Raw genomic sequence first — 11,127 nt, forward strand, 5'->3', positions numbered from 1 at the left:
CCTTCCATCCGGAAGATGGATCTGGCAGCACATCCCAAGAGCCATACAGAGGGCCTGCCTAGGCAGAGCTAGAGCCACAGAAGAGGTGCGGTCAGTACCCCAAGCAGAGACAAAGGGAAGAAAGAAGGAGCAGCTTCCCACCTTCCCATCTCCCTCTAGGACCTCCCACTGGGAAATGGGGCTGGAAGCTAGGGGGCAAGAGAGCATGGGAAGCAGTTTGCCAGGGGCAGCCCCAGAGGGCTGCGCAGGGGAAGGCAGGGGATGGCTCGGAGAGGTCTAGGATGCCCCCAGGACCTGGCTGTGGGGAATGGGAAAAGGGCAGATTCAAGGGGAAATGAGTGCCCCGGAGGGTGGGTGGGGTGGGTGCTGGTGATGCCTTTCTCTCCTAAGACAGAGAAGGAAGTATACCCCTTGGAGGAAGGTGCTGATGGCTCATGTTGACTGCCATCCAAGTGCAGATGCCCAGCTGGTAGCTCAGTGGATCTTAAATACTGGCACAGAATAAACTGAAAGAAAGAAAACCTCAGGTAGGCTCTGTCCTGGCCACAGGACCAAGTGTAGCCTCCTCAGCGTGGCCTGGAGTCCTTCACGACTTCTGCAGGCTCAGCACCCACCACCCTTGCAAGCCTCTGAGCCAACCCTGCTTCCCCTGAGAGCCACCATTCACACCCCCCCCCCCCCCCCCGGGCCCCTTAGCAAGGATCTCACAATCCCACACATCCCCCAGGTCAAATGCCTCCTTCTAGCTGGCACTCCTCCCTAGTCCTCTTTTCTCCCAAACACATTGTAATCTCTCCGTTGAGTTTAAGGGAGAGGGCTGAAGAGCCTGAAAGCTCCACCAGTCACTAGCTATTCGACTCCAGCAAGGAACGTAAATCTTTGAAGGCTTCTATGAAACGGCGCAAAAAATAACCCCACAGGCTGGTTGTAAAACCAAAGCGAGGTATTATGTGTAAAGTGCTAAGAACAGTGCCTGACACATTATAGACCTCAGTTAATGTGAGCAATTATTATTTGCATTTCCATCTTCTAATCCCCAGCATCTGGCCCTTAGTAGATGCTTAATTAGTGTCTGTTGAATGAATGGAGATTTAATATGTAAAAGGATTTATCCTTGGGGCCCCACCTCCTTCTAGAAAATCAAGTGTTGAGCGGGAGTGCAGAGCCTCTCTGAAATAGTTATGAATGGTGGGGTGTCCAGAGACTCCAAATTGACCTGGTTCTCTCAAGAAAGAAAAACGGCAGATATTAAGTTATTTTCTCGGAGGTTTTTTTGGTGCGGGGTCTGGCACACATTTCATGCTCACCCAAATCGCATTGCACGAATGTACGCACACAACCTGCAGGGATGTCCGGGTGTAGGCAGTATCACAATCGGTGGCCAGAATGACTTCTACTCCTCTACCCGCCCTCCGCGGAACAGGGGCTGACTCCGGGGCCCCAGGCCCTGCTGCGCGTGCGGAGGCCGAGGAGGGGGCAGGAATCCGGCGGCAGCCACGTGGGCCCCTTCCGCCAGCTCCCCACATCCTTTGTTTCCTACCGGCCCCGGCTCAGGAAGCTCTTTCTGCGAGTCACCGCGAAGGGGCGGCCGGGGAGCCTGGAGAAGCTATTTCCGTGCAATCCGGGAGGGCGGCAGGCGCGGGAGGGGCGTGGAGGTGGAGGCAGCGCAGAAGGCCCAGTGTTTGCTTTTATTTCATCCAACAGAAGGTTCTATTTGTGGAAGCGAACAGACGCTGGGGATTAGAGCTGGGAGGGGGAAGGAAAAGGGAAAAAAAAAAAAAAGCCACATCCACTACCACGCACAGGTCTTCCCCGGAACTACAGCGTGGGGGTGAATGACTGATTCTGGAATTCATCACCTTTCCTATCCTCCCTTCCTCCGGCTGCAGCCGGGCCTGGGCGGCGCCCACGGCTCCAATCGGAGGTCGCGAGGCGCGCAGCGGTGGAGGGATCCCTGGGGCGAACGGCGTAACCGTCCCGCGGCCGCTACCGGCTGGTGCCGAGAACCGTGAGGCGCGCGCCCGCAGCCCATTGTGCTCGGAGTGAATGAGGAGCGCGCACCAATCAGCGGTCGCTTCGCCCCCCCGCGGCCCCGCCCCCCCGCCCACTTCCCTGGGACCCTTACGTCACGGGAACTTTTCCTCCGCCCCCTCCCCCGGCTGCTAGCGCTGAGCCCCGGGCCTGCGGGAGGGCGCGCGCCGCCTCCTGCCCATCCCAGCCTGGGGGGCGTGTGCGCGCGTCCCAGCTGGCTCGGGACACACCACCTGCGCCCGAGCGCGCGCAGCCCGGAGCATCCCCAGCCTTTGGGCCACCCCCGTTGCCCCCGCCGACCCAGCTCCACCTCCTCTCCTCCCCCCCCCCACTCCCGCCTTGCCCCGGCCTCCTCCCTCCGCTTCGGTGACGGCTCGCCGGGCGGCAGGGCCCGAGTCGTCGCAGCCACCTCATTGCTCAACCCGGCTTCCCAACTGTTTACACAGCCCGGCCTGTGAGTGTGTGTGTGTATACAGCGTGAGTCACCGAGAGGCGGAGGAGGTGGAGGAAAAGGAGAAGGAGGAGAGCACTGGCCGGGATCGGTGCGGCGCACACACTCACTCACACTCAGTCACTCTCTCCGAGCGCGTCTCGCTCGCTCACACACACGCCGGGGGGCCGAGGAGCGCGCAGGATCCCGAGCGCCGCGGAAAAGTTGCTCCGGCTTTCTCTTCGGGACTTCGGGCTCTGGGAAGGGCATTGGCTCCGCGGCTCCGCCGCTGCGCGGAGCCTGCGGAATCCTGCCCTCGCGGCTCCGGACGTCGGGAGCACCAGCCGCCGCCGCCGTTGCCCCCGGGACTGTCGGCGGCCTCGACAACAATAGCGGCTGCCGCCTCCGGCCAGGCGCCCCGAGCCGGTGCCCGCCGAGGTCCCGGGACCCAAGCCGGCCTCTGCCCCCGCCGGACGCGCGGCTTCCCGCGTGCAACGCGAGCGCCCGGGAGCGCCTCCTGCCTTGCCCCCCGTGGGGGCTGAGCTGAGCTCGGTCTGCAAAGTCCATCCCGCCCGCTGGAGTAGGTCGCTGCGCCGGCGCCAAGCCCGCAGCGCCTTCCCGCGCCGATCCCGGGACCTACAAAGCCGGGGCCGTCCCGGCGCGGGACGGGATGCGGGTCGGTCCTGTGCGCTCTGCAATGAGCGGCGCCTCGCAGCCCCGCGGCCCGGCCTTGCTGCTCCCGGCCGCCCGGGGCGCCCCGGCCAAACGCCTGCTGGACGCGGACGACGCGGCGGCCGTGGCGGCCAAGTGCCCGCGCCTCTCCGAGTGCTCGAGTCCCCCGGACTACCTCAGCCCCCCCGGTTCACCCTGCAGTCCGCAGCCGCCGCCCGCCGCGCCGGGGACTGGCGGCGCCTCCGCGAGCGCGCCGGGGCCCAGCCGCATCGCAGACTACCTGCTGCTGCCCCTGGCGGAGCGCGAGCATGTGTCCCGGGCGCTGTGCATCCACACCGGCCGGGAGCTGCGCTGCAAGGTAGGCGCCCGGGGCTCGGGACCCGCCGTGGGGTTGCGGGGACGCGGTGGCCGGCAAAGGTTTTTGGGGTCTGGCCCTCGCCGGCGCCGGGGGCCTCAGATGCCGCCTGCGGTGACTTGAGCGTGGTGGGCGGCATTTGGCCAGGTTCACACCCTTTGGGGGACTGAGGGATTTCGGATGGAGTGGTGTAATGAGGGCTCGGCAGGCAAGAGGAAGTGCGGTGTTCGGGGGCTTTATCTGTTCTTTGCTTAGCGCCCAGTGTAGCGCACGGCGTTCCAAATAAGTTGTGGAATTGAAATGGATTCCTGGGCCATGCCTTTCCCCTTCTCTCATTCTCGTGGCTTCCCCCGCCCCTTGTCCTGGAAGGGCGCCCTGCCGTGGGTGCCTCCTTGGAGCCTGGAGCAGCTTGCGGCTTTCTTGCCGGGGCTCCAAGGCACCTGGGCTCAGCTGTGGGCGCTGAGGGGGTGGGAAGACCGTGTCAGGCTCGGGGCTTGGGGATTCCGGCTTGAACCCGCGCCGGGTGAGAGCCTCGTCCTCCCCAGAGAGCAGGCTGAGGCGGTCTTCCCAGGCAGGGCGGGGGATTTGCCCGGCGCAGAAATGTGGGAAAGCCCGTGCCGGCTAGGAACCCTCGCTTCCATTCATGTCTGTGTTTTCCGGCCAGCGATTTTCTTTTGACCATGAGAGATTCCATTCCGGAGGAGATACAACTCCTGGAATCGGGATCCTCCGCGTGCCCCTCCAGCGCCCGTAGACGCAGAACATTCCCGCAGCCCAGTCTTTGCGAGCCTGACACCCGTCTCAGACATCTCCGAGGAGCCTCCGGGCTGCTCCTTTTCAACCGAAAGACAGGGTCACCCCTCAGTTGAAGTCGCTCTTGGGTTTTCCGCAACTCACCTGAACTCCACCCGAGCCCCCCCCCCGCCCCCGCGCCCATTCCCCCGGGCTTGCTGCTGCCACCTACCGTCCGACCTGAATGAAATTCAAATGCATGCTCCAGCCCAGTTTTTAAAGGGGGGGAAATCTTTTCTTCTCCGTCGCTGGGGCTAAGAGAGGTTTGGGGAAGATACGTGGTGTGGGGCCGGGGGTGGGGGTGGAGGGGTGGGCAGAGAGATTTTTCTAGCCGGGGCCAGGGCAGCCAGGCCTCAGAGGTGGGGTGGGTCTGGCCATTGTGCAACCCCTTCCAGTTCCTCTGAGCAGATAATAGCTGAATCCAGATGGTGACAGCCCATGTGTCACCGTTTCCAGTTGAGTCTAGGATATGAGTAACCGGACCAAACAAAAGGCGCTTAAAGAGACCAGCTAGTTTCTGAGAGGAGATAACTACCCATTGCCCTGGTGAAGGTGGGGGTGGGAGCTGCCCCCCCCCTGGGGGGGGGGAATAAACAAACAAATGTAAAAACCATGGAGAACATCCCATATCCCTCCTGTGACAATTTTAACTCCAGGCTGCTTATACCTGAGTCAGACTGTAGGCAGGTTGTTCAAGGCTGTGTTGTCACAGTCTTTCTGCGAGTCATCTGTTCCTTCTGACTAATGACAGATCTGCATGTTCCCCAGCCCCCTGCTTCCACTCGGAGGCTGCAGTCACCACATTCTGTGCGCTCTGTGCTGAGAGCTTTGGGTCTGCAGGAGGTCAGGCATTTTCAGCTCCTGGAGATCCCCGGGGTTGGGAGAGTTGCTGACGGAAGGTTGGGACACCTTCCATCAGCTACTTGCAGCAGCCTCGCCTGCAAACAAGGAAGGGCCACAGAGGGTGGGGGCTTTAGGGCTTAGCTCTCCCCGGGGGTGGGGGAGGGATGATGGCCTCGTGAAAAGAGGTAACATAGATAGAAGACAGTTATTTTAAACCATCCCTAGAGTAACCCAGTGGATATTTGCTAGCCCAGAGCCTTCGATGTAGCTGGTCTGGGTCGGGGGGTGGGGTGGGTTAGAGGCACCTGGGGCTGCATAAGGTGGGGCGGCAGAGATAAGGGGCTGTCAATGAAGGGAGCCTTACAGTCAACCGAAGGGCAACGATTGAGAGCTGCAGTCTGGGATTCAGGAGGCAGCCTCTGCTTCCCTAGCCTCCTAAATGGGGGGGTGGTCACCTTCTCTCTGCAGGTGTTCCCCATTAAACACTACCAGGATAAAATCCGGCCTTACATCCAGCTGCCCTCACATAGGAACATCACCGGCATCGTGGAAGTGATCCTTGGGGAAACCAAGGCCTACGTCTTCTTTGAGAAGGACTTTGGGGACATGCACTCCTACGTGCGCAGCCGCAAGAGGCTGCGGGAAGAGGAGGCCGCCCGGCTCTTCAAGCAGATTGTTTCCGCCGTTGCCCACTGCCACCAGTCTGCCATCGTGCTCGGGGACCTGAAGCTTAGGAAGTTCGTCTTCTCCACGGAGGAGAGGTGAGCAGCCTCCGCAGCTCCTCCCGTGTGGCCTTTCAGGGCAGGTGCCGCGGTTAGGTGCAGAGTGTTGGTTCACACCAAAGCCAAGGGCTCAGTTGTCCCAGAATTAGTATTTAGAAGCCCTCTCCCGAGGAGCCACGGCCAAGGATGGTTTATTCTGCACTCTCATGGATGTGGCCCGGGAACACGTTGGTGCTTCTTTCTGTGGGATGTCACATGAGGACAGGATGCCCTCCCCACTTCCACTCCAGGATCAAGTTTATTTCCCATTGTGGTCAGAAAGGTCAGTTCTTCTGGGGTACAAATGGTCAACCCGTCCTTCACAACACTGGCGCCCAAAGGAAGGTTTCAAATCCGTGCTTAAACCAGGTGGGGGGCTTTTTTTTTTTTTTCTTTTTCGTTTGTACCTAGAAAGTATCACGGCGCTAAACTGTTGTCTTTGCACCCTTCTGCCCTCCTCCTTTGTACCATATTCCTGTTCCACTTTGGGCTGGCCCCCAGTACTTTCTTCACATTCTCTGGTGGCTCTTTAGACCTCTTGTTTGGATACATCTTCAGAAAATAGCCACATTGAATAATACATGGATGTTGGCTGGAATTGGTTGCTAAATATAGATCATGACTTCCCTCATAAAGGACAGAATGAGCTTGATAAGAGAATAGTGAGACATTAAGATTCAGAGTTGAGGTTTCAGGCAAGGGAATTCAAGAACTCACAGGAAATAAACCTTACCTGATTTTAAGAGGTGGGCCATATTCCTTACAGGTCGTTTAAGAGCAATAAACCCTTGCAGAATTGTGGAGGGGTGTGCGTTATTTTGTTGCAGTTGTTCAGAATTGTGGCGGGGTGTGCGTTATTTTGTTGCAGTTGTTTACCGCCGGGCTGCCCCCGACCTGTGTGTTTTTACCCTTACCTCCAGATCGTAGGAAAGAGTACAGGGTTGAACTGCCATAAAGCATAGCTTTATATCTGACCTTGCAATACTTATTGGAACATACCGATTAGCAAAGAAAAGCCAAGTGTTTGCAATGGAGAAGTTTCCAATTCCTGGAACATGCTCCTTTGATATGTTGATGTATTTTCTGAAACATGCCTTACACACCTCCTTACTAGCTTTTGAAATCCGCATTGCACAGGCGACTGTCATGTGCATGGAGTTTGGCAACCCGAGGGTTAAGCAATGGCAGGCTGACGCTATTCGTGTAACCAGCACAGGTGCAGGGTTTTAGTACTACAGCAGCCAATCAGGGGCAGACAGTGCGGGTTGAGTCATATTTTCCGTTTACAGAACCAATGGGTATTTTACATAACGACGGGGAGGTCAGGCTGAGGACATACTGAAGTTAGCACATGTATACTACACTCCAGGGAACAGGAAGGCAGGAAGAAAAAAAAAAAAAAACCAACCAGACCTTTGAGAGGAAAAGAAATTGACCCATTAGCCAGTACCAAATGTTTGCATTTGACTTCACCACCAGGGACTTACTGAAACAGGGCTATTTCGGAGAAGCAGGGAGGTGCACAATCTGCCACCGGATGATAGAGGTTCCCCACGTGGCTCTGGGCTTTGGGGGATCCATGAACCGTGGGTGGCTGGGTCCGAATGAGGAGGCACCTGCAGCTTCAGAAGGGAGCCTTTGCCTAAAGATCTTTTTCAGACTTTAGCGGTGACCTGAACAGATAAACCCCCACGTAGAAGAAATAGGCTCAGGTGTTGGTGGGCCGTCCGTGTGTACGGAGGTTTGTAGGCCTTGCATCCCTGAAATCCACCAGCCGCTTCTGTTTGCTCCTATAACCTCTTGGTCCAGACTTAAGTGTTCTTTGCAATTAAACGCCCCAATAATAAAGTGTAATGAACGTTCCTGGAGCCTTTCCCGTCACAGTTATCCCGGCCTGGGCCCAGGTGGACAGGGTTCTCTCTGTGTGTGTGCGTGTCAGCGTGAGCAGGAGTGCTGACGGCGTAAGCAGAATAGCGGTGACTTGGGGCCCTGTGTTCTGTAGTGCAGACTGTGGGCCCAAGTTGCCCTGGCAGTCAGTGGCATGATAAGAACAAGATGAGCCTGTAGGATGCTCAGGCCCCGTCCTCCCCACCCCCAGAAGAAGAAGGATATACTGTTCTTCCCTGATAGCTTTGTAGAAAATGTCAGCATTCCCCTAAGACAAGCCCCCACTTCTGCAATGTGAACTTTGTAAATTGTGTAACCCTATTAGGATATCTCTTCTAAGCTCTAGCATAATGAAGAGTATTTGGGGCTTTGCATCATACCGTCCGCCCCAGGCTCTCTCTCTTGATAACTTTGCAAATGTTTATTGCAGTTTGTATTGGTTTGTGAAATCCTGAGTCCTGGGTGGTTGCAGGGCACTGCTTACTGGATGAAGGGGTAAATGGCATTCCTTGGGCCTTTGCCTTTAGTGCCTGTGGGTGCTGTTATAGACAAGGCTTTGTTTTTCATAGCAGCTGATCTGGAAGTAATAGCTTGTTTCCTCTCCTGCAGAAGCCAGCTCAGACTGGAAAGTCTAGAAGACACACACATAATCAAGGGGGAAGACGATGCTCTGTCAGACAAACATGGCTGCCCAGCCTACGTGAGCCCCGAGATTCTGAACACCACGGGGACCTACTCCGGAAAGGCGGCCGACGTTTGGAGCCTAGGGGTGATGCTCTACACCCTTTTGGTGGGCCGCTACCCCTTCCATGACTCAGACCCCAGTGCTCTCTTCTCCAAAATCCGCCGTGGACAGTTCTGCATTCCTGACCACATTTCCCCCAAAGCTAGGTGCCTCATTCGCAGCCTCCTGCGACGGGAGCCCTCCGAGAGACTCACTGCTCCTGAGATCTTACTCCATCCCTGGTTCGAGTCTGTCTTGCAACCTGGCTACGTCGACTCAGAAATAGGAACTTCAGACCAGATTGTTCCAGAGTACCAAGAGGACAGTGACATTAGTTCCTTCTTCTGCTAATCCCCAAACCTCAGAAACCTCATAATTCTCACACATGGCATTTCCATTTCTAAAGATGGACCAGCCTTGCGGCGTGCTGCCAACCAGATATGTGATGGCGTAAAGATTGTAGCTGCTGAACGCAACCTGGCGTCAGCCCTCTCTCTTTGTTGCGACGAGCGGCTGTATGGATCTGAGCCGCGCATGCTCTGATCGGCTGCCCTGCAAAGCTGTTTCCCTTCTCCACGATCCATCCCGCCGCCAACTGTCCTGCTGTCAGATGCGGGGCCGTTCCGAGTCTACAGAGGTGGCAAAGAGTATGGATGTCCTACAGCACGTGGTCGAGTGAAAGGAAGGTGAACATTTTAAAGAGAGAGGAAGTGAGTGGTACAGTGGCATTTTGGGGCAATAACCATATCTTAACAGGGTGACAGATCATTTTGGGCCAATAAACCTGCCATCGTTGAACTTGTCTTTGGGAGCTAGACTGTCACTCCCCCAACTTCTCTGTTGGGAAGTTCTTTTTGGGGTTTGGTTTAACACACACCCTTTCTTCACCCTCACATTTACCAATGACCCTGCTCCGTTATGGGAGCAGACTGTGTGAGGAGCATGGGCGCCTGCCCACACGACGAAACCCAGACTCTCGCCTCCGTTTCCCGCCAAGACCTCATTTGCACTAATGCCTTCTTTCTGACCTTGAAACGTCCCCTTCTTCGCTAGAAAAGCACTTACCAGCTAACCGTGGAGAAGCATCACAACAGATTGGAACTCCTGGCTATTTCAGAACTCTGAGCTCAGACAGAGAGACTGCAGATTGGTAAAGTCAACTTGAGCCCTTGAAACCGTGAGCTTTTGTTGGTTCCCCTCAAACGTGTTGGCATTTAGCCTTTGTTCCCAAGACCATCTCAGGGTGGAGCATTTTGTCTAGGAGGAGAAAGATAAGGGGAGGCTCTCTTTGCCTCTCCCCAGAGCAAATGTTAAACATCTTTGTGCTTCAGAGAAAGTGATTTTTGGAGAGTCGTAGACGATTCTCAGACCCACTTCCAGGATTGTACTTTAACCCTTCACGGATATGGTCTGCCTCCGGCATTGTGCGTGTGTTTGCAGTTTTGCATGACGGGTTGTTCGTATTTTAAATTTGGTGTGGTTTACAAATACGTCTCTATAATCAGCATCTAGAGTGAAATGGCCCCAAATCTTTCAAGTCGGAAGAGCCTTTTTAAAACTATCTCATCCAACTTCTTTCCTCTTTCTGCCACCTCCCAGAGCAGAAATCCACCCCCCACCCGTGACCGCCCTCCCTTCATCTTCCTTCAGGTGGGAATCCAGCCTCTGTTTGAACGCTTCCAGAGATGGGAGCTCACTACCTACAAAAGCTAGAGCTTAACGGAGAAAACTGCAACTCGCATTAAAAAAACCCAGAACACACAAAATATCAATAAATGTCTCAGTACTGAAATCAGGTGGTTAAACGGGTAAACCAAACATACTGTATTTTGAAAACAAAATGGCACAAAATCAGGCAGTCATTTTTAAGGGCTACGCCTAGGCAAACACCTAACGTGCATTGTGAGAATGCTGTGTATACCTCACGTACTGTGTACTTTGTGTATATATATATATATATATATGTATTTTACCTTTTATACCTATTGTCCGATATGTTTTGTTGTTTTGGCTCTGAGGCTTGTTTTGTCTGTGTCTGTCTGAATAACCTGCGTGTCTAAAACCACGTGAAATGTGAATGATTATCGGCAATATTACCTTGACAGAATCATGGGACTCGGAGAAGAGAGACAGAGGCCTCTGTAGTGCTAACGCGCTTGTGGTTGCTGACTCGTATCTGTGATACGTTATCCGGCTGAGGACTCTGGGCTGGCTGGGGCTTCTGCCGGGAAAGCTCGAAACACTAGATCCTTCCTGTACATGTGTATATATGTGAACAGTGAGGCGACCGTTTCTGACTTGTAGAGAAATTTTAATAAATCTGGTTTCGTAAATAGGTGCAGTGCATTCCTTTTGAGTCCAGTCTGCCTTCTGCCTTGTGCAACTTCATGCTGGGGATGCAAAGGTCCCTGGCATCCGGGTTTGGAATATCACAGGGGAAATGCAGAAGTAAACAGCTGATGATTATTATGTATGACCTTTGGCAGCATTGAACCCATTCACTTTTTCCATTGAAGTGGGCAAATTCATTTTGATGGGTGAAGCCAGTTTGGTGAAATCAGGTGGGTGAGGGCTGTGGGCTGGTACAGAGCCGAGAAACATTTGAAGAGGAGCAATGGAACAATCCTTCTGG

General features: G+C 55.2%; 1 protein-coding gene across 2 annotated transcripts; it reads left to right on the forward strand.

Moving 5' to 3' along the window:
• The first annotated feature begins 2,347 nt into the window (after positions 1-2,347).
• On the forward strand, positions 2,348-10,828 carry TRIB1 (tribbles pseudokinase 1). Of its 2 annotated transcripts, none has more exons than XM_025871107.2 (3): positions 2,348-3,491; positions 5,592-5,884; positions 8,381-10,828. In XM_025871107.2, the coding sequence occupies exons 1-3, from the start codon at positions 3,132-3,134 to the stop codon at positions 8,844-8,846; spliced, it is 1,119 nt and encodes a 372-aa protein (XP_025726892.1). In that variant the 5' UTR covers positions 2,348-3,131; the 3' UTR covers positions 8,847-10,828. The 2 variants fall into 2 exon arrangements, with proteins under 2 accessions (XP_025726892.1, XP_025726893.1); XM_025871108.2 differs by having other exon boundaries at positions 3,305-3,491; positions 5,654-5,884.
• Positions 10,829-11,127: the final 299 nt, after the last annotated feature.

The sequence above is a fragment of the Callorhinus ursinus genome, unplaced genomic scaffold (genome assembly GCF_003265705.2).
Source record: "Callorhinus ursinus isolate GAN/ISIS: 27379988/994484 unplaced genomic scaffold, GSC_fseal_2.0 scaffold5, whole genome shotgun sequence".
In the NCBI taxonomy this organism is placed as follows: Eukaryota; Metazoa; Chordata; class Mammalia; order Carnivora; family Otariidae; genus Callorhinus; species Callorhinus ursinus.

Bases quoted from the DNA above. Each gene is read 5' to 3' on its own strand.
- TRIB1 (XM_025871107.2), top strand. From the start codon at position 3,132: ATGCGGGTCGGTCCTGTGCGCTCTGCAATGAGCGGCGCCTCGCAGCCC. The intron at 3,492-5,591 runs GTAGGCGCCCGG...TTCTCTCTGCAG, and splicing joins GCCGGGAGCTGCGCTGCAAG to GTGTTCCCCATTAAACACTA. The intron at 5,885-8,380 runs GTGAGCAGCCTC...CCTCTCCTGCAG, and splicing joins GTCTTCTCCACGGAGGAGAG to AAGCCAGCTCAGACTGGAAA.